Source organism: Lampetra fluviatilis, chromosome 62 (genome assembly GCF_964198595.1).
Source record: "Lampetra fluviatilis chromosome 62, kcLamFluv1.1, whole genome shotgun sequence".
NCBI classification, from domain to species: Eukaryota; Metazoa; Chordata; class Hyperoartia; order Petromyzontiformes; family Petromyzontidae; genus Lampetra; species Lampetra fluviatilis.
Genome location: NC_136336.1, coordinates 4,425,842 through 4,448,693, shown reverse-complemented (window position 1 = coordinate 4,448,693; position 22,852 = coordinate 4,425,842). Strand labels below are relative to the sequence as shown.

Sequence of the window (22,852 nt, the reverse complement as noted above, 5' to 3'; positions counted from 1 at the left end):
CTGTATACCAGGCGAGGTAGTTAACATCTCGCCACCGCGGCGCCCCTGAATATATATACATATACACACACACACGTTGCTTGTGCAGGTCTGGCCAACACCCGTGACAGGGCGAGCAACTCGGAACTCGCGAGAGGGATTCAAGCGTGGAGACAACGTTCCAGACGGACACGGTTCACGGGGGGACTAAGTGCGGAGACAATGTTCCAGACGGACACGGCTCACGGGGGGACTAAGCGAGGAGACAACGTTCCAGACGGACACGGCTCACGGGGGGACTAAGCGCGGAGACAACTTTCCAGACGGACACGGCTCACGGGGGGACTAAGCGTAGAGACAACGTTCCAGACGGACACGGCTCATGGGAGGACTCAGCGTGGAGACAACGTTCCAGACGGACACGGCGGTGGAGGCGGTGGTGGCGTTGCGTGGGTACGTACAGCGCCTCCTGCGGGCCCTGGGAATCCGTTGGGGCCGGGAAGACCACGAACTCCAGAGGGACCTGGGGGGCCAGGGCGACCATCTCCTCCCACGGGGCCCTATTGGGGGGAGGGTGGTGGGGGGGGGTTAAGAGACACACACACGAGGACGAGGGCACCTCGTTACAATGGAGCCCGCGCGGAGAATGAATCTCCGTTACGAAGACGGCGAAAAAATTTGAAGGCAACGTGGCGACGGGGGCAGTAACGCGGGGGGGAGAGGGGGGCGTTTTTAGTTCGGAATGGGGGGCAGACGTTAGGAGCTCTTCGTCAGCTCGCAAGCTCTCCGCGCGCAGAGGGTGCACGCTCGCGATCACGCTGACGGACGGAACGAGGCCATTGAGATTGTTTTAGCAAGGTTGAGACGTCGCGTTCGCTTGGGGCGGTAGGCGTCACGGGAGGGGATAAGGGCCGGTGGTCGAGGGCGTGAGTGGTGGTGGTGGGATGTGAGTGGTGGGGGGATGTGAGTGGTGGTGGTGGGAGGGCGTGAGTAGTGGTGGGGGGATGTGAGTGGTGGTGGGAGGGCGTGAGTGGTGGGGGGATGTGAGTGATGTGAGGATGTGAGTGAGTGAAGGTGGGAGGATGTGAGTGGTGGTCGAGGGCGTGAGTGGTGGTGGTGGGATGTGAGTGGTGGTGGTGGGATGAGAGTGGTGGTGGGGGGATGTGAGTGGTGGTGGTGGGATGTGAGTGGTGGTGGGAGGATGTGAGTGGTGGGGGGAGGGCGTGAGTGGTAGTGGGAGGATGAGAGTGCAAGAGAGAGAAAGAGAGAGAGGCACGAGTCGGGCTCCACTCACAGAGACGCCAGGCTTTCCCTCGGAACCAGCTGCTCCAGGACTCCCAGTGGAACCCTGAACGGACAAAGTCACAACGCGCGGTGTCACGGCCACGCCAAAATTCACCGCGCCGCTGCCAGCGGACCGTCGAGACACAGCGTGTCGTGAGCCGTGGCACGTGGTTCCTGCCACGTGGTTCCTGCCACGTGGTTCCTGCCACGGCTCCCCCCGCACCGAGCGTGCGACACGACCCCGCATTCTTGTGGGATCCCGACGCGACGAGCCGTGCTTAGCTCGAGGGCATTGCTGAACAGCGAGGACAGAGAGCTGAGCCGGTTCCTTTAAAGTCTTTAGTTCTTTCGGTGAAGCCACGTAGGTGGAAAATAAAATAAATCACGACGTTTCGGACGCAACACAAGCGTCCGTCGTCAGGCGAGATTTTTTCCCACCTACGTGGCTTTACCGAAACAACCAAAGAGTGTGGATTGCTGCAGTCACGAAAGCTTCGAATCATGACTGGTTTCTTTTCTCTTTTTTCATTTGTCATCTGTCAAACACGGATCGACGGTGACGTGACCGCCACGCTGGCCAAGCCGCTCGATCCAACCGCTCGTCGTCACGATGGCTGCATCTTGTATCTTTGTATCGAACCTCCGATCGCCACGGCTGGCTACGTACGGCGCGAAAGAGGTTCAACGTGCGCGTACGTACAATGCACGCGGAGGAGAAGCATCGAGGCCCTGCTAATCGGAGGTGCGGTGTGTGTACGTGCGTTGAACTTCTTTCGCACCGTACGTGGCCAACCGTAGCTAATTGGAGGTGCGGTATGTGTACGTGCGTTGAACTCCTTTCGCGCCGTACGTAGCCGACCGTAGCTAATCGGAGGTGCGGTGTGTGTGTACGTGCGTTGAACTTCTTTCGCACCGTACGTGGCCAACCGTAGCTAATTGGAGGTGCGGTATGTGTACGTGTGTTGAACTCCTTTCGCGTCGTACGTAGCCGACCGTAGCTAATCGGAGGTGCGGTGTGTGTACGTGCGTTGAACTTCTTTCGCACCGTACGTGGCCAACCGTAGCTAATTGGAGGTGCGGGGGAAGGACAACAAACTAAACACACAAAGAGTAAACAAATTATCTGGAGATGCTGCTGCTGCTGCGTTTGCAGTGGTGCACAAAAGCACGATTCCCAACAAAAAAACAACGCAACACGCTCAGTGTCAATAACAGTACTGCAAGTGGTCTTGAACTATGAGACTAAACGATTTCCATTTCACCAGGTAAGGCTCAACTGAGCTGTGTAGCTCTTTTTTCAGAAACGACCTGGCTATCACAGATGATAGCTCAACGAAGTGGCTTATCATCATCACGTGGGCATTTTGTACAGCAGCAGCAGCAGCAACCAAACAATCGAATCTCAAAAAGCCACCACTAAGGTAGGTCCTGTTCTACTTTCGGTCACCGTACGTCAATGCGTCTCGTCGCTGACAACGGCGAAGCATTTTAAAGTAGCCCCAGAACTTCTCTCTGGTCACTTCCTCTTTCAAGTGGTGGAGACACACACCGAGGCTCCACATTCTCAAGAGGTTGTCAAGAGTTTCTCGCCCCCAATTGGCAGACGGATGCCCGTAGACCTCGAACTGGGACCAGGGATAGCTGCTGCTGGGTAGACTGCAGGCATGGACTAGATGAGATGTGATGTCGGGTGAATTTCAGAATCAGAATATTTATTTCTAACTGGAGGAATCCGATGAGCTGTAAAACTCTTTTTTCACAGATGTCCGGTAGGGGCACGGGGTAAGGACGTTATGACAACAAACGATAGGAGTGATACGTACAAGAAAGGTCAACGAATCACCCAAACACAAACAGATACAACACTAAACCACCCCCATCCTACCAGGCAAAGCCCACTGAGATATTCACTTAATTTTCAGAAGTCACCTGACCACAAAGCGGCCCACCATTGGGACATTTACAGCCCCAAAATAATCGAAACAATCTCAATGCCCGTTACTGTGAAATCGGAGCAAGTGCCCAATTAATGCCCATCCTTCTAACCCTTCGCGACGCGGATGGAGGTGGCCGCAGACGGCAACTCACCCTGGCTCCAGGAATTCCGGAGTCTCCTGGGCGTCCAGGTCCTCCTTCAGGTCCCTTGGCTCCAGCAGGGCCGGCCGCTCCACGTTCGCCGGGCATTCCCTACACAGACACGTGACACGCGACGCGCTCTCAGGGCTTGCCCTGAAGGCCCTACGAGTCACGTACACGGCGCACGGCACGCTGGCCGAGCGCTGGCACCATCGCCCTCCGGCCTCGTACCGCCGTGAGCACCCTTCTCTCCCCGTGCTCCTCTCTTCCCGCACCCTCATCTCCCCGTGCCCCGCTCTGCCCTCTCTCATCTCATCTCCCCTCTCTCATCTTTCCCCGTGCCCCTCTCGGTGCGCCGTTCCGGAGTGAGAGCGGTGGCAACGTCACGCTTGGGGGGGGGTGCCCGCACTGACCGTGGCGGAGATGCCCGGGTTGGGACTCCTTCCCTGACGTCGCGGGATTGAACGCGCGGGCGGTCACGATCCTCGTGACCATTCACCGCCCTCCGGCAAATCCGCTCGATTCTCACGGTCCAAAGTCGCAGTTCGATTGAAGAACCAATCTTTGTTTTTTTTTCGTCCTGCTTTGTCCCGTCTCGTTCGGCCCCCATCGTTAGGCTAACCGCACGCAATAGCAATAACCGCCTGTCATTTTCACATCATCGGCCTCTGTGTAAGTTGCGAAGCCGCTGCTCATTTTGTTTGACGCGTTCGCGGCGAGCGCAAGAGCCACCCCCACCCCCCCGCGTCGGGCGCTGGCGCCAGCTTCGTCGTCATCATCTTTCCCGCGGCGTCACCGGCTACTCACGATCGATCCGGCGTTGCCGCCAGGTCCTGGCATTCCACGACCGCCCGGAGCTCCCTGTGGGGGGGGTCACAAAAAAAACAGCGCCGCGCGTCGTTACAAAAACCGCGTCGGCGCAGTTTCCCCCGCTTTTCCCCAGCCGCGTTGTTTCCCGAAAACGGACTCGACGGCAGGGAGGGATTCCAATGATCCCCCCCAGCACCGACAAATCGCCGACGGGCGAGGATGGCGATGGAACAGCAGCAAAGGCGAAGGATCGCACGCCCGGGTACGAGATTAGCTCCCGCGCAGGAGTGAAATTTTGGTTTGTGGGTCATCTCGCAAGACCGTGTGGGCATGGGGGGGAGGCCGAACTTTATCCAACAGTGGATGGAACATGGGATTTTTATCATGATGATGGTGATGATGATGATGATGATTTTACGTGTGCTATTGGTTTCACGAGTGATGGCGGAGTCACTTCAATAGACCTCGTTATCCACACGCGGGGCACACCTCTAAAATCCCTGCACGGAGTGATCGTTGCGTGCCAATCAAACTGATTTCAATTATTTTTTGTGGACATTTTAGTTTTACAGCTGGAATGTCGTCAAAATGAATTAAAATCCAGTCGTGGGCGGCCGCCTTGAGACCATCAATTCGTCACACCGGAGGCCCTGGCCCCCATCACCAATATCTGGACAAACAAACATGACGTGAGGTTTTGTCCTCCAACTAAATTTGGCTAAATCCCAGCTCTGAAAATGGAAGAAAAAAAACATTTATTGGTTTCACCCTTGGGCAACAAATACTCCCCCTGCTACAGCACGGCGGGTGGACCTGAGGTCTCAGAATAAGTTCTGCGGTGTCTGCCTCTGTGGGCCATTCTCCAACGCGAAGGGTCGCGACGGCCCTGGGATGGCTGCGAACGGATTCTTTGCCTTGTCGATGCACGCGGCGGCAATAACAGAATTGGGATAAAATTGTGGGTGGGTGGGGTGGGGGGGGGGGGGGTGATGGAATATAATAATCGAAAAAAAAAAATGAAATCGATTTCATCAAAGCGAGCGGGAGACCCCCCCACTCACCCTCTCGCCGGCGGCGCCAGCTGGTCCAGATGCGCCAGGCTCGCCGCGGGCGCCGTTCTTGCCTTCCTCTCCGCTTGGGCCGGAGGGACCCGCGGGCCCCGATGCTCCCTGGTCACGGGAGACGCGTGCAACGACACGGGGAGAGCGACACACGCGGTGAGGACGCGGCGGGGGGGGGGCCCTGTGGGTCACCGTCGGCGGTGTGAGACGCGGCGATAGCCATCGGCGGTGTCGGACGCGGAGGTCATGTCCGTGTGAGCCGGGCGGTAAGGTGGCAGCCCGTGCCTGCGTTCCGGGCGAGCGTTGGTGGAGCACGCGGATTTTGCGTAAAACTCTCAAACCTGGTGGCCTGCTGCCAAGGGGATGGTGAGAGGGCAGGTTCATGAACCCCGAGTTTTTGCCAATCTCCACAGTTTCCTCCCACGAGCAAAACGCTCCTGCGAAAAGGGTCGCGACCACCCTCCTGACAGGAGAGTCTTGCGGCTGGGGGGGGGGGGGCAGCCCTTGATAGACAACTGATTTTACTATCGTAATTTATAGTTTCTTCACGAGACGAACAAATCACACAGAAGCCCGCCTCTCCCACTCACGTCACGCCGCTCGCCCCCACGCACTCTCTGCTCTTGAGGCTCATGGTCGATGCTCGTCCCCTTCCCCCAGCTGTCCGTGCTCTCGACTCCCTGCCAGCCACAGCTGTTCTAGTCCAGGCTCAAGGCTTCCCTCCGTCCCCTCTCCTACCGCGAGCTTCCCTCTCTCTCTCGCTCGCTCTCTCACGAACGCCTCCGTGCGCGGTCGCGCTCAAGACGCGGTGCGCGGCGCGCGCCAACTCACCGGCACTCCCTTGGCACCGCTCTCGCCCTTGAATCCCGGCACTCCGGGCTCTCCCTGTTGGCACAGCAGCGCAGCAGCGAGCGGGGCAGAAGTGAGAACGCGTCAAGAGGGGGGCGTGGGGAGAGAGGAGAGGGGGGCGCGGAGAGAGAGGGGAGAGAGAGGAGAGGGGGGCGCGGAAAGAGAGGAGAGAGAGAGAGGAGAGGGGGGCGAGGAGAGAGAGGAGAGAGAGAGGAGAGGGGGGCGCAGGGAGAGAAGGGAGAAAGGAGAGGGGGGGGGGGTGTGGGGAGAGAGGGGGCACTGGGAGAGAGGGGAGAGAGCAGAGAGGGGAGATAGAAGAGGGGGGCACGGGAGAGAGAGCGTAGGAAGAGAGGGGGTACAGAGAGAGGGGGGGCAGAGAAGGGGGTAGAGAGAGGGAAGGGGTAAGGAGAGCAGAGCGAAAATATTTTGTTAAATCTTTCATTTAAAAAGGGGGGGGGAGGAGTTACATAAAGCAAAGCATTGAAAAAAAGAAAAAAACTAAATTATGAACGAAGCAAAGTGCCGAATACACCGAGCAACTTCTTGTTTCCTCCGACGGTGAAAAAGAGAAAGAGTGCGGGGAGAGAGGGGCAGCACTCACCGCAATGCCTCTGGGTCCAGCAGGGCCCGACGAACCGGGGGGCCCGAGGGGCCCACGAGGTCCGGGCATCCCGGGGCCACCGGCAGGTCCAGAGTCTCCCTGCGGTGGACAGAGGCGCACGGTCAGATGAGCGCACGCATTTTAAGACGCAAAGATACAGGCATAGGTAGTAGAGGTACTAGAGGCAAAGGTCACTCCCCCCCCCGTACAGCCTGTAACAGACTGTAGGGGCAAGTGCTGTTGGCTAGCACCTATGAAGGCCGGCACGGCACACGAGGGGGTGGGTGGGCAACACCCCGCCCGGCCGCCTTTGTCTCCCCAGGTAATCGCCAACCACCGCGCGACGGTTATGAACATCAACGACAACAACAACAACAACAACGACGACAACAACAACGTGCGCGCTCCGAGCGCTGAGCAGGTGACCCGCGGCCGGCACCACTCACCGAAGGTCCTTTGGGTCCCTGAGCTCCGTTGGCGCCTCTGAGACCCTGCGGAGAGAGGGCAGAGAGAGAGAGAGAGAACAACGTGCATTTACATCGCATGCAGCTATTGGGTCACCAGGCAGCCGTGCCACACTGGGTCACCATAAAGCTATTGGGTCACCAGGCAGCTATTGGGTCACCAGGCAGCTGTGCCACACTGGGTCACCAGGCAGCTATTGGGTCACCACGCAGCTGTGCCACACTGGGTTACCAGGCAGCTATTGGGTCACCAGGCAGCCGTGCCACACTGGGTCACCATAAAGCTATTGGGTCACCAGGCAGCTATTGGGTCACCAGGCAGCTGTGCCACACTGGGTCACCATAAAGCTATTGGGTCACCACGCAGCTGTGCCACACTGGGTTACCAGGCAGCTATTGGGTCACCAGGCAGCTGTGCCACACTGGGTCACCAGGCAGCTATTGGGTCACCAGGCAGCCGTGCCACACTGGGTCACCATAAAGCTATTGGGTCACCACGCAGCTGTGCCACACTGGGTTACCAGGCAGCTATTGGGACACCAGGCAGCTGTGCCACACTGGGTCACCAGGCAGCTATTGGGACACCAGGCAGCCGTGCCACACTGGGTCACCAGGCAGCTATTGGGTCACCAGGCAGCCGTGCCACACTGGGTCACCAGGCAGCTATTGGGTCACCAGGCAGCCGTGCCACACTGGGTCACCAGGCAGCTATTGGGTCACCAGGCAGCTGTGCCACACTGGGTTACCAGGCAGCTATTAGGTCACCAGGCAGCTGTGCCACACTGGGTCACCAGGCAGCTATTGGGACACCAGGCAGCCGTGCCACACTGGGTCACCAGGCAGCTATTGGGTCACCAGGCAGCCGTGCCACACTGGGTCACCATGAAGCTATTGGGTCCCCAGACAGCTGTGCCACACTGGGTCACCATGACGCTATTGGGTCACCAGACAGCTGTGCCACACTGGGTCACCATGAAGCTATTGGGACACCAGGCAGCTGTGCCACACTGGGTCACCATGACGCTATTGGGTCACCAGGCAGCCTTGCCACACTGGGTCACCATGAAGCTATTGGGTCACCAGGCAGCAGTGCCACACTGGGTCACCAGGCAGCTATTGGGACACCAGACAGCTGTGCCACACTGGGTCACCATGAAGCTATTGAGTCACAACGCAGCCGTGCCACACTGGGTCACCAGGCAGCTGTGTCACACTGGGTCACCAGGCAGCTATTGGGTCACCAGGCAGCTGTGCCACACTGGGTCACCACGCAGCTGTGCCACACTGGGTCACCATTAACCTATTGGGTCACCAGGCAGCTGTGCCACACTGGGTCACGAGACACGCACCCACGGAATACAATAGGCCAGCAGGCCGGTACTTTACAGGCCACAGGGGCCGGTGTTGTAGCCGCCACCTATTTAGGGCCAGGACTCTTCACAGGGCAGCGGCGCAGCCAGCAACCCGCCCGCCCGGCCACCGCCGTCTCTCCGGTGGCTGACGTTCGCATGCCGCCCTTGGTACTCATTTAAGGCCGAGTCAACCTAGCAGAGTGCCAGTAACCGGTTCGGTTAATCGTTGCTCGTGAGTGGGAATCCAACTCGGACCGTCGGGTTTGTCGCGCTTACCGCACGCACACACACAGACACGCACGCACACACACACACGCGGACACGCGCACGCACACACACAGACACGCACGCACACACACACACATGGACACGCGCACACACACACACGCATGCACACACACACGGACACGCACACGCACACAGACACGCACGCACATACACACATGGACACGCACACACACAGACACGCATGCACACACACACACATGGACACGCGCACACACACACGCATGCACACACACACGCGCACGCACACACACAGACACGCATGCACACACACACACATGGACACGCACACACAGACACGCATGCACACACACACACATGGACGCGCACACGCACACACACGCACACGTGAGTCGCGGGTACTCACGGCAGAGCCTGCAGGTCCGATGCCTCCGCCAATGCCGGGCTCTCCCGCTGGTCCCTGCTGTCCACCGGCTCCGATAGCACCAGCGGGGCCCACCTCACCCTGGTCACGCGGCAGAAGAAGAACCACGGTGTCAGAGGGTGCGCTGTCTGCGAGCACCCGTTAAAGCGCTCAAGGGCTTGGACGGGGGTTAAGGCTGGCCTGGTTTTTTCCCGCGGTAGTCCCCACTTTTGAGATCACAAAACTCTCCTGGGAAATCTGTAAAGCCCCCCCCACCCCCCAAAACCTCACCCCCACCCCCCCGGGACAAAAACGTCCCAAGCAAACGATAACAACACAACAGCGCTCAAGACGGAGCGCGCACACGCGCGTAGCTCTTCCGTCTGCCGGCACGCCGGGACATTCTCTTCCCCGTGACATTATTTGCAGGATTTGCTGGCACCTCAGCGGTGGCAACCCTCTCTCCCTGCTCCAGCGTTGGAGTGCGGGAGGGAGGGGGGGAGGGGTGGTGAGGCCGGGACTGCGTCTTCCCTCGTCGGCCAGGCGTTGCGATGCGGAACCCCAATGCCACCGCCCCCCCCCCCCCCCACCGCGCATCTCACGCGTGCGCCTCTCCCCACCGATGTCGTTTATATACCCCCCCCCCACTCAACCCCCCACTCCATCCCCACCACCACAACTCTCTGCCCCGTTCGTCGTTTCTCTCGTCTCGTGCAAGCACTACCGGCGATACTGTGGCGCTTCAAAAACCCCGCTCGCCGGGGTTTTCGAGAGCGACCCTTTACGGGGGCGCTTCGTCAATTTGAATGATCACTCTCGCTGCCGTCGGCGGCGTTCGCTCGGCAACATTGTGGTGACGAGCCGCGGGTGGCAGGCCGGCAAAACAAGGGGGGGGGGGCGGGGGTGGGGGGGTGCCGAGCGCCTCCGAGCTCCGTCCTGACCCCCTCGAGGCCCCGCCTGCCATGAGTGCCGCGCGAACGGTCGAAGGAGCTGGAGCCCATCGCCACGGCGGCTCGCGTGCCCGGTGCAAACGAGCGAAGCGCGTTTCAAACATTCGACTGCGACCCATTCACGCACGCGGCTGGCGGTCTCTCTCTCTCTCTCTCGCGCGCGCGGCCACCCACCTTGTTTCCGGGGCTCCCGGGGAAGCCGGGGACACCGACGCCTCCGATGGGGCCCTGCGGGAGGAGCGCACGGTCAGCAGTGTTATTACAGCGGGGTGACACGAAGCTCCACGGGCGATGGTGTTACTACAGCGGGGTGACACGAAGCTCCACGGGCGATGGTGTTACTACAGCGGTGTGATGGAGATGCTCACCGCGGGTCCGGCGGGGCCAGGGGCACCATCAGCACCACGAGCTCCCTGCAAGGGGAGCACAACAGCAACAACAACAACTTCAACAACGACAACAGCAACGCCATCAGGAACACGTATCACAATCAACAACACCATCACAATCAACAACACCATCAACAACACCATCACAATCAACAACACCACCAACAACACCATCACAATCAACAACACCACCAACAACACCATTACCAGCAAGAACACCATCAACAACACCATCACAATCAACAACACCATCAACAATACCATCACCATCAACAACACCATCACCATCGTTATCACCGTTCCGCTGACGGCTCGTGCCACCCACACCGGCACGGTCCGAGCACCATTCACCATGCTTGCATACGAAGTGCTTCCGTGATGATGATGATGATGATTTTGACAGGTGTGATAAAGTTGTTGGCAATATCAATTCACAATTTTTGGTGCGCAATGACGGCGATGATTCTGAGATCATGATGATGTCAGGAAGACACGATGGCCATCACGAAGAGCGATCGTGATAGGGTGGCCAGGAGCTAGCCAACGATGATCATGGTGATGTCAAAGTAAATTTTATTGAAACTAATTTTTTATGATTATTATTAATAATGTTTACGTCGTGATGGTGACCCAGGTAATGATGATGTTGGTGGCAAAGTTTATTTTAAGGAGTAATTAATAATGACGATGATGACGACGACGACGACGACGACGATGACGTCGTTAACGATACCGGAAAAGTTTTCATATTTTTATTTAGTTTTCTTTTTCTTTAATTCGTGGCGACACGTGACGGTGACGGCTACGGTGATGACAGCCGCGGTTGATCCTCTCGTTACGCCAGAGGCCACGCGGCGGCGTTTGTTTATTCTCGGTGGACTCACAGCAGATCCGGCGCCGCCGCTACGTCCCCTCTCGCCGGGCATTCCACGTGGTCCCTGAGAAAAGACACAAAAAAACAACAACAACACCGCCACCCCGTCACGATCTTCCCTTTGCCCTGCCGTGCGCGACACGCGAGCGGGCTTAGCGGGCGAGCGTCGCCGCGCCGTGAATGCGTCCGTCGGCAGGAACGCGTCGCTAGCCCCCCACCCCGCGCCGTGTTCACGAACGGCCCTCCTTGACCTCGTGACCCCGTGGGGCCACGATGTGGCCACGGTTGGGCCACGGCGGGGCGTTCGTTACGGGAATCAATAAAACTTTATTTCTAGAGCACTATTCGCGCACAACAAATGCAATGCGTTAGTCGTTTTTATTTTATTTCATCGGACGGCATCTTCATTTGCGGCTGCATATATACGCTATGGAATGGAAATCGCGGTGTAGTTTGTCAGTAGCAAGAGGGAATTCTGCCGCTGCTGCTGTGTGTGTGTGTTGTGTGTGCTGTGTGTGTTTTGTGTGTTGTGTGGGTTGTGTGTGCTGTGTGTGTTGTGTGTGCTGTGTGTGTGGTGTGTGCTGTGTGTGTTGTGTGTGTTGTGTGTGTGAGCTCGCAAGGTGTAGAGCGGGGCTTCCGAGGTGCTCACCGTAAGACCAGCAGCTCCGTTCGCTCCTGATGGTCCACGCTCACCCTATGGGGACAGAGCAAGGAGACATCCCGCGTGAGACACACACACAGCGTGAGACACGATACAGCGTGAGACACACACAACGTGAGACACACACACAACGTGAGACACACACACAGCGTGAGACACACACACAGCGTGAGACACACACACACACAGCGTGAGACACACACACAGCGTGAGACACACACACAGCGTGAGACACACACACAGCGTGAGACACACACACAACGTGAGACACACACACAGCGTGAGACACACACACAGCGTGAGACACACACACAGCGTGAGACACACACACAACGTGAGACACACACACAGCGTGAGACACACACACAGCGTGAGACACACACACAGCGTGAGACACACACACAGCGTGAGACACACACACAACGTGAGACACACACACAGCGTGAGACACACACACAGCGTGAGACACACACACAGCGTGAGACACACACACAGCGTGAGACACACACACAGCGTGAGACACACACACAGCGTGAGACACACACACAGCGTGAGACACACACACAGCGTGAGACACACACACAGCGTGAGACACACACACAGCGTGAGACACACACACAGCGTGAGACACACACAGCGTGCGGTACGGGTGCCAGTCCAGTCTCCTCCATCGCATGTTTGCTGCTGCTGCTGCTGATGTTGTTACTGCTGCTGATGTTACTGCTGCTGCTGATGATGTTGTTACTGCTGCTGATGTTACTGCTGCTGCTGCTGATGTTGTTACTGCTGCTGATGTTACTTCTGATGATGTTACTGCTGCTGATGTTGTTACTGCTGCTGATGTTACTGCTGCTGCTGCTGCTGATGATGTTGTTACTGCTGCTGATGTTACTGCTGCTGCTGATGATGTTGTTACTGCTGCTGATGTTACTTCTGATGATGTTACTGCTGCTGATGTTGTTACTGCTGCTGATGTTACTGCTGCTGCTGCTGCTGATGTTGTTACTGCTGCTGATGTTACTGCTGCTGATGTTGTTACTGCTGCTGATGTTACTGCTGCTGCTGCTGATTATGTTGTTACTGCTGCTGATGTTACTTCTGATGATGTTACTGCTGCTGATGTTGTTACTGCTGCTGATGTTACTGCTGCTGCTGCTGCTGATGTTGTTACTGCTGCTGATGTTACTGCTGCTGATGTTGTTACTGCTGCTGATGTTACTGCTGCTGCTGCTGATTATGTTGTTACTGCTGCTGATGTTACTTCTGATGATGTTACTGCTGCTGATGTTGTTACTGCTGCTGATGTTACTGCTGCTGCTGATGATGATGTTGTTACTGCTGCTGATGTTACTGCTGCTGATGTTGTTACTGCTGCTGATGTTACTTCTGCTGATGTTACTGCTGCTGATGTTGTTACTGCTGCTGATGTTACTGCTGCTGATGATGATGTTGTTACTGCTGCTGATGTTACTGCTGCTGATGTTGTTACTGCTGCTGATGTTACTGCTGCTGCTGATGATGATGTTGTTACTGCTGCTGATGTTACTTCTGATGATGTTGCTGCTGCTGATGTTGTTACTGCTGCTGATGTTGCTGCTGCTGATTTTACTGCTGCTGCTGATGTTGCTGCTGCTGATGTTGTTGTTGCTGCTGCTGATGTTACTGCTGCTGCTGATGTTGCTGCTGCTGATTTTACTGCTGCTGCTGATGTTGCTGCTGCTGATGTTGTTGTTACTGCTGCTGATGTTACTGCGGCTGCTGATGTTGCTGCTGATGTTGCTGCTGATGTTACTGCTGCTGCTGATATTGTTACTGCTGCTGATGTTGCTGCTGATGTTGCTGCTGATATTGTTACTGCTGCTGATGTTACTGCTGCTGATGTTACTGCTGCTGATGTTACTGCTGCTGCTGATATTGTTACTGCTGCTGATGTTGTTACTGCTGTTGTCACTGTTGCTGCTGCTACTCCTGCTGCTGCTACTGCTGCTGCTGCTACTGCTGCTGCTACTACTGCTACTACTACTGCTGCTACTACTGCTACTGCTGCTGCTACTACTGCTGCTGCTACTGCTGCTACTGCTGCTGCTACTACTGCTGCTGCTACTGCTGCTGCTACTGCTGCTGCTACTACTGCTGCTGCTGTAGAGCAACAACGGCTGTGATGTTACATTTGAGCTGGTCGAGCTGGAGGGGTCGGGGGTCGGGGGGGGGTGTCTCGTGCATCGTCAGGAGTGTCCGAGTGGTGAGTCGTCGTTGCCATGACGATTCCTCCTCCGTGTTTGCGAAGCGAGCACCTAGCCTGCGTTACGCGTCCCCCCCTCCCCCCCCCCCCCCCCCCCCGGTTCTCTTCTGGGCATTGACCACAGAAGTCTCCAAACGGAGAGTTAACAAACAAAAAATTCCCTTTTTTTTGTTCGCATCATCAGCGAGTAACATCAGCAGCTGCCGTGGTCCCCCCGCTCCGGGTCACGGTCACCGGCGTGGCGAAACTAAAAAGAAAGCGGGCGATGAGCCATTTCTGTCGTGGCGACCGTCAGCTTTGTCGAAGCGTGGGAATCCCACCGATCGATTCGCGCGTGAGCGGGAGCCGGTGACGTCGGCATCGCCGCAACGTTAACACCATTCCCGTTCCCGATGGACGGTGAAAGGGTTGATGTGACGCACGTGCACGTCATCGGAACGAAATGGGGAAGAAAAACTCAAATTTAATTACTTTTATCGGTACCGAGGCTCCCATAAGGCCGTGCGGGAGGGCCGTGTGGCACGGTTTGGCGCCGGCTATCGGAAAGTGCGGCGGTCGTGCCGCTACGCTCCCTGCGGCGAGCGACAATGTCTTTAAAAAAAACGACGGCGCTGCTACTAAGCCTCTCTAAATAAAATTAACGCGATCATCTCGGTACGGGGCAGGGTTCAGCGACATTATGCTTGCGGTCATCTCAAAGAACCTCCTCCCCCGGCTTCTCCAGCGGAGCCTCGCTCGCTGGTCTTCTAGCGGAGCTCTCTTCACCGACGCGCTGCAGATGCAACGCCGCGTCCCGATGCCGAAGGGGGAATGAAACGAGCGAACGAATGAACGAACGAACGAATGAGGTTGACGTCGCTGAAGAATTCACCAACCTTGGGTCCAGCGCCGCCAGCCTCGCCCTTGCCTCCATCCAGACCATCGTAGCCCTTGGAACAGACACGGCGGCGGGGTTAGAAAACTGCTTTTATTTCGGGGCGTGCTCTCGGTTTGTTGTCCCTTCACCCCCCGCACCTCCGATTAGCACGGTTGGCCACGTAGGGTGCAAAAGAAGTTCAACACACACGTACGTGCAAAAGGACGAAGCCTTAGCAGACTCATCTTGTTGGTTCTTTCGGTAAAGTCACGTAGAAGGGAAGTAATAAAATAATAAAACATAATTAAACAATTCTCACGACGTTTCGGCCACAACGCAAGCAGCCGTCCTCAGGTGAAGAACAGGTATGTCGGAAAGACAGCGTCTGAATAGCAGACTGTTGGAGCAAGTGCTGTTAGCGAGCACCTACGAAGGCCGGCACGGCACACGAGGGGGTGGGTGGCCAGCACCACGCCCGGTCGCCTTTGTCTCCCCAGTGGCGATGTTTACACACCGGTACCAGTTACTCATTTGAGGCTGAGTCGACCTAGGGCAGACCCGAGACCGGTTCAGATAAACGTCACCGGGTGTCGGTGGCCATGAGCGGGAATCGTACTCGGGTCGCCGGGTTCGTAGCGCAGCGTAGCGTTGGTCGCTACAAAGATAAAGATCCCCTGTATAGCCTTAACAGACTGTAGGGGCAAGTGCTGTTAGCGAGCTCCTATGAAGGCCGGAACGGTACACCAGGGGGTGGGTGGCCATCACCACGCCCGACCGCCTTTGTCTCCCCAGTGGCGATGTTTACACACCGCACCAGGTACTCATTTGAGGCTGAGTCGACCTAGGGGAGGCCCAGGACCGGTTCAGATAATTGTCACTGATGTTGGCAGTGAGCGGGAATCGAACCCGTGTCGCCAGGTTCATAGCGCAGCGCGCTAACCGCTACACAGAGACAGTCCCACACACATAAACACTCACACACAGGCGTAGACACACAGAGAGAGAAGAGCCTTGAGACACAGAGGGCAGAGAGTGGGAGCTATGAGGATGACTGGGCCACGTTCGATTGACTTTGGGACCTTTTTTTTTTTTGGCCAGAATCAAAAACGATGGGGAAATGAGAGTCGGTTTTCGCTTGCACGTTCGTTTGCCACGAGTAATTTGTGGCTACGTGATGCCTCGCGAAAGGTGTCAATTTGGTGTTTGAACATATTCACACAGCTCCAGTTTTATGGCCAGTAAAGGGTCAAACCCTATTTTTACTTTCTCACCATTGACTGACTTTGTTTTCACGGCTACTGACTGCCTAAACATTTAAAACTAAGCGTAAAACAAACAAACAAACCCTACGCAGACGGATACGCAAGAGAGAACTAACGCGGGTTTTTTCAGACGAGCCTTCAAAACCGCGACTGACGGAGCTTCTCTCGCTAAATGAGTTTTGAAGTTGAGATGATTTGAAGATGCGCGGCTCCGGTGGGCCTCCGGAATGAAGAACCCGGCGACAACGACAACAGCAGCAGTAGCCACAGAAACAACGACAAGAACAACAACAACAACAACATCATCAACAACAACAGCATCAACAACAACAACAGCAACAGCAGCAGCAACGCGTTGTCGACGGCTCACCTTGTGACCCCTCATGCCGCTCAGCCCGGGGTTGCCAGGGAAGCCACGCGCGCCCTGGAACGAGAAAAACGACGTCACGACAGTAAAAATTAACTCCAGCCGCCATCGTCCGTTCGTCGTCCGTGCGAGAGAACGGCCGTGGGTGACGCTGGGAGCGAGCGGGGGCTGGGAGCGAGCGAGCGAGCACAGCACCACCAGCTCGCTCGCTCACTCGCTCCATCGTTCACCTAGAGGGGCCCGGCCAACTCCAAACGCGCCGGGCGAAGGCGACCTGCGGCCCCGCTGCCGCTCCGAGATATCGGACGTCAATTTCAGGAGGTTTAACGAACTGTTGAGTCGCTATGAACGTGTACTAGCTATTCCCTAACTGTTAACTACCTCTTTTTTTTTTTAAACCAGGTAAGGTCCGCTGAGCTACGTTGCGCTTTTTTTCAGAAGCGACCTGGCCGTCGCAAATGATAGCTCAGCGAAGAGGCGGCCCATCGTCATCGCGTGGAAATCTATAGCGGCAGCCAAACACTCGAAACGCGCGATGTTGATTCTAAATATTGGAGGGGAAAAACCGGAGGTCCCGGAGAAAAATCCACGCGACCACGGGGAGAGAGAGACACCGCAAACTGCAAATATACAGCAGCAGGCGTCAGGGTCGGGATCGAACCCACGACCTCCTGTACCTCAAGGCGAGGTAGTTAACATCTCCTAGCCACCGTGATGATGATGATGAGAGACACCACACACTCCAAATATACAGCAGGCGTCAGGGTCGGGATCGAACCCATGACCTCCTGTCGACCAGGCGAGGTAGTTAACATCTCCTAGCCACCGTGATGATGATGAGAGAGAGAGACACGCAAACTCCAAATATACAACAGCAGGCGTCAGGGTCGGGATCGAACCCACGACCTCCTGTCGACCAGGCGAGGTAGTCAACATCTCCTAGCCACCGTGGAGCTTTAAAGGAATGTACAGCGGTGGTGCCAGGCGTACGGAGGTAAACGGACATCGTCATCCACGCTGGAACAGCGGTGACGGTGCGTTTAGTTTCGCGTGAGTCCGTGTGTGCGCGCGCGTGTCCACCCACCGTACAACTTGTTTAAGTCGTTAATTGTGAAATTTCAGTCACAGTTCCGATGCTCACTGTTACATTTCTTTTATGGCTTTATTTTGGTGATTTCGAAAACGTTTTTTGGTTTGGCCATGTTTGTTTGTTGTAGTACGGAGTTAGACTGATGGCTTTAATCTAAGTTGTCTACACTGCTGCTGCTACTGCTGTTACTACTGCTGCTACCGCTGTTGCTACTGCTACCGCTACTGCTGCTACACTGCTGCTGCTACTGCTGTTGCCACTGCTGCTACTGCTGTTGCCACTGCTGCTGTTGCCACCTCTGCTGCTGCTGCTGCTACTGCCACGCTGCTGCTGTTACTGCTGCTGCAGCTACCGCTACACTGCTGTTGCTACTGCTGCCGCTACTGCTATACCACTACGACTGCTGTTGCTACTGCTGCTACCGCTGTTGCTACTGCTACCGCTACTGCTGCTACACTGCTGCTACTGCTGTTACTACTGCTGTTACCGCTGTTGCTACTGCTACCCGCTACTGCTGCTACACTGCTGCTGTTACCACTGTTGCTACTGCTGCTACAGCTGTTGCCACTGCTGCTGTTGCCACCGCTGCTGCTGCTCCTACCACTACTGCTGCTACACTGCTGCTGCTACTGCTGTTGCCACTGCTGCTACTGCTGTTGCCACTGCTGCTGCTGCCGCTACTAACGCTACTGCTTCTGCTGCTACTGCCACGCTGCTGCTGTTACTGCTGCTGCAGCTACCGCTACACTGCTGTTGCTACTGCCACGCTGCTGCTGTTACTGCTGCTGCAGCTACCGCTACACTGCTGTTGCTACTGCCACGCTGCTGCTGTTACTGCTGCTGCAGCTACCGCTACACTGCTGTTGCTACTGCTGTTGCTGCTGCTGCAGCTACTGCTACACTGCTGTTGCTACTGCTGCTGTTACTGCTGCTGCAGCTACCGCTACACTGCTGTTGCTACTGCTGTTGCTGCTGCTGCAGCTACTACTACACTGCTGTTGCTACTGCTGCTGTTACTGCTGCTGCAGCTACTGCTACACTGCTGTTGCTACTGCTGCTGTTACTGCTGCTGCAGCTACCGCTACACTGCTGTTGCTACTGCTGCTGCTACACTGCTGCTACTGTGAGACCGTGATGCTCGCGTACCTGAGAACCGGGACCCCCACGCTCTCCGGAGACGCCAGACTTGCCGGGGTGACCCTGGGCGGAGGCGCAAGACGCGCACATCGGTGAAACGTTTACGCATCGGGAGGGAATCCTCGCGCGTATCGATTGAGCAGGTGTGAGCTCACACACTAATGTTGAGTAGTAGACGGAGGTACTCGGAGATGGAGGTGAGTTAGGGGCTTCCGCCAGGGTTTATTAACAAGTATCACTATAAAGGGTTCCCTCTTCACCCCTTCCACTATCCCCGTTCCTCCAGTGACCCCGCCTACGTCACGGGGTCTCCGTTAAATACCCTAGGAGGGGTGACGTCACGTGCACTGCCCAGTGCGTGCGACCCCACGTCCCGTGATGCCACCGCACCGGACAGCGCACACGACGCCACCACTCTCCTCTACTCCTCTACACTAATGCCGAAAATAACTGTGAACTATTTTTTTTATTTTACCAGCCCACTTAAGCTGTGCAACTCTTTTTCAGAAGCGAATTGGCCACAAATGACAGCTCAACGAAGTGGCTTATCATCACGTGGACATTTATAGCAGCCAAATACACTCTGGACGCGCGACGTTGATTCTAAATGTGCAGGGAAAAAGCGGAGGACCCGGACAAAAATCCACGTGACCATGGGGAGAGAGAGAGAGAGACACGCAAATTCGAAATATACAGCAGGCGTCAGGGTCGGGATCGAACCCACGACCTCCTGTATACCAGGCGAGGTAGTTAACATATCACAGAACCCACGAACTCCTGTATACCAGGCGAGGTAGTTAACATCTCACAGAACCCACGACCTCCTGTATACCAGGCGAGGTAGTCAACATCTCACCTTTGGAACCTCATTTTCCAGAAGAAAAATATGATAATTGTTTTTTTATCCCTTTATCTGGCAACAAAACTGACACCTTTTCTTACAAGGAGTCATGTTTGCATAGACCACAATACCTGCAGTCGTAATGCAATAAAAAAACATAACTCTGATAATGTATGCACTGTCCTTGAAGTTCATTGGTCCACACCCGAGACAGCTTTCCTTAGAGCCTAGTCTCACATGGTGTTGGACCAGATGACACCAAAAGGCGCACTAGTTAACATCTCGTAAAAGTGGCGTGGGTACTCACATCTTCACCAGCACGGCCTGGGGACCCAACGGGTCCAACAGGGCCAACGGGACCCTGGGGGATGGGGAGAGAGAGAATGGGGACAGCATCAACACCACCATCACCAACGTCAACATCATCTTCAACATCATCAACATCATCACAAACATCGTCACCATCAACACCACCGTCATCATCATCATCTTCATCATCAACACCACCACCATCGTCAAAGTCATCATGAACATCGTCGCCATCAACACCACCGTCATCATCATCAACACCACCACCACCACCACCATCGTCAAAGTCATCATGAACATCGTCACCATCGACAACCCCTATCGTCAACATCACTTATCTTCACCGTTACCATGAGTCACCGTCTTGAGACGTTGTATTCGATTAAATGATCTACAATCGGGTACCCGTACCCGTACCCTACCCGATACCCAGCCGGGTACAGGTAGCCGGGTATCGGGTAGGGTACGGGTACCCGTTTGCGACCCTGGTGCGGCCAGGTACGGGTACAGGTAAGGAATCAAAACCCGTTTGCGACCTCTGCCATGGACGTGGTGAGATGTGGGTGCACGTGGTGAGATGTGGGTGCACGTGGTGAGATGTGGGTGCACGTGGTGAGATGTGGTTGCACGTGGTGAGATGTGGGTGCACTTGGTGAGATGTGGGTGCACTTGGTGAGATGTGGGTGCACGTGGTGAGATGTGGGTGCACGTGGTGAGATGTGGGTGCACGTGGTGAGATGTGGGTGCACGTGGTGAGATGTGGGTGCACGTGGTGAGATGTGGGTGCACGTGGTGAGATGTGGGTGCACTTGGTGAGATGTGGGTGCACTTGGTGAGATGTGGGTGCACGTGGTGAGATGTGGGTGCACGTGGTGAGATGTGGGTGCACGTGGTGAGATGTGGGTGCACGTGGTGAGATGTGGGTGCACGTGGTGAGATGTGGGTGCACTTGGTGAGATGTGGGTGCACTTGGTGAGATGTGGGTGCACGTGGTGAGATGTGGGTGCACGTGGTGAGATGTGGGTGCACTTGGTGAGATGTGGGTGCACGTGGTGAGATGTGGGTGCACGTGGTGAGATGTGGGTGCACGTGGTGAGATGTGGGTGCACGTGGTGAGATGTGGGTGCACGTGGTGAGATGTGGGTGCACTTGGTGAGATGTGGGTGCACGTGGTGAGATGTGGGTGCACGTGGTGAGATGTGGGTGCACGTGGTGAGATGTGGGTGCACGTGGTGAGATGTGGGTGCACGTGGTGAGATGTGGGTGCACGTGGTGAGATGTGGGTGCACGTGGTGAGATGTGGGTGCACGTGGTGAGATGTGGGTGCACGTGGTGAGATGTGGGTGCACGTGGTGAGATGTGGGTGCACGTGGTGAGATGTGGGTGCACTTGGTGAGATGTGGGTGCACGTGGTGAGATGTGGGTGCACGTGGTGAGATGTGGGTGCACGTGGTGAGATGTGGGTGCACGTGGTGAGATGTGGGTGCACGTGGTGAGATGTGGGTGCACGTGGTGAGATGTGGGTGCACGTGGTGAGATGTGGGTGCACGTGGTGAGATGTGGGTGCACGTGGTGAGATGTGGGTGCACGTGGTGAGATGTGGGTGCACGTGGTGAGATGTGGGTGCACGTGGTGAGATGTGGGTGCACGTGGTGAGATGTGGGTGCACGTGGTGAGATGTGGGTGCACGTGGTGAGATGTGGGTGCACGTGGTGAGATGTGGGTGCACGTGGTGAGATGTGGGTGCACGTGGTGAGATGTGGGTGCACGGTCGCTGGCGGTGACTCACAGAAGCTCCTGGCTCTCCAGGCTCTCCTGGGGCTCCCGAAGATCCAGCTGGGCCCTGCGTGGCACGAAGAAAAAAACACGCATCGGCATCAATGACAACACAAAAAACCACGACCACCTTCGCAGGGCGCCTAAATAACGCAAGCGAGGGACGTCTAAACGAAAACTCAACTATTTTTTATTTCTTTTACAAGGTAAGGCCCAGTTATATGGCACATTTTCCAAAAAACCTCCGGTAGAAAAACATGGCGCATGTTGAAACTATCAAATTGTTCTTTAAATAATAGTTATTGACAGGTACAGATGAAACTAACGATTTGTTTTCCCCTATTACCCCGAGCTCTCATACTCTGATGGTGCATTGTCCTTGAGTTGTGCGCCTTTTGGCATCATCTGGTCCAACCCATGTGAGACTAGGCTCTAAGGAAAGCTGTCTCGGGTGTGGACCAATCAACTTCAAGGATTATGGCTGCAGGTATTGTGGTCTATGCAAACATGACTCCTTGTAAAAAAAAGGTGTCAGTTTTGTTGCCAGATAGAAGGGTAAAAAAACTATTATCAAATTTGTTTTCCATTCAGCTTCTTGTTGTCGAGCGCAACATGGACACCATTTAGCCACGGACGCGCCGCCGAACCCCAAGACTCCTCGCGACGAGGTCCCTGCACTCGTTACGTCCGCCCACGGCGGTTCAACGGCGACCGAGTGAGGTCAGTGCTCGCGGTGCGGAGACTTACCGAAGGGCCAGGAAGGCCAGAGGGTCCCCTGGGTCCCATGGGGCCCTGCAGAGATGGGTGGTGGCGGGGGGAGGGTGGGAAGAAGGGGGTCAGCGGGGGGGGAGGCAGACGTGAGCAGTGGAACCCCGGAACCGTTTCACAGTTGATCCCAGCAAGCGGAGTAAAACGTTCGCGACGCATGTCAAAGCAACGCTTGGGTCGAAAAACGACGTGATATACGTCCACA

At 56.0% G+C, this 22,852-nt stretch overlaps 1 protein-coding gene across 1 annotated transcript in view; it reads right to left on the bottom strand.

Moving 5' to 3' along the window:
* LOC144951394 (uncharacterized) overlaps nucleotides 1-22,852 on the bottom strand; it is a 67,857-nt gene that overhangs the window by 23,686 nt on the left and 21,319 nt on the right. The window contains exons 8-26 of the mRNA XM_078881633.1: nucleotides 22,627-22,671; nucleotides 21,893-21,946; nucleotides 20,102-20,155; nucleotides 18,963-19,016; nucleotides 16,730-16,783; nucleotides 15,117-15,170; nucleotides 11,988-12,032; nucleotides 11,349-11,402; nucleotides 10,444-10,488; nucleotides 10,250-10,303; nucleotides 9,129-9,227; nucleotides 7,107-7,151; nucleotides 6,661-6,759; nucleotides 6,042-6,095; nucleotides 5,211-5,318; nucleotides 4,147-4,200; nucleotides 3,352-3,450; nucleotides 1,274-1,327; nucleotides 441-539 (exon numbers count right to left, since the gene is read on the bottom strand). Of these exons, the coding sequence (XP_078737759.1) occupies nucleotides 441-539; nucleotides 1,274-1,327; nucleotides 3,352-3,450; nucleotides 4,147-4,200; nucleotides 5,211-5,318; nucleotides 6,042-6,095; nucleotides 6,661-6,759; nucleotides 7,107-7,151; nucleotides 9,129-9,227; nucleotides 10,250-10,303; nucleotides 10,444-10,488; nucleotides 11,349-11,402; nucleotides 11,988-12,032; nucleotides 15,117-15,170; nucleotides 16,730-16,783; nucleotides 18,963-19,016; nucleotides 20,102-20,155; nucleotides 21,893-21,946; nucleotides 22,627-22,671 (1,224 nt within the window). The remainder of the gene's footprint in view (nucleotides 1-440; nucleotides 540-1,273; nucleotides 1,328-3,351; nucleotides 3,451-4,146; nucleotides 4,201-5,210; nucleotides 5,319-6,041; nucleotides 6,096-6,660; nucleotides 6,760-7,106; nucleotides 7,152-9,128; nucleotides 9,228-10,249; nucleotides 10,304-10,443; nucleotides 10,489-11,348; nucleotides 11,403-11,987; nucleotides 12,033-15,116; nucleotides 15,171-16,729; nucleotides 16,784-18,962; nucleotides 19,017-20,101; nucleotides 20,156-21,892; nucleotides 21,947-22,626; nucleotides 22,672-22,852) is intronic.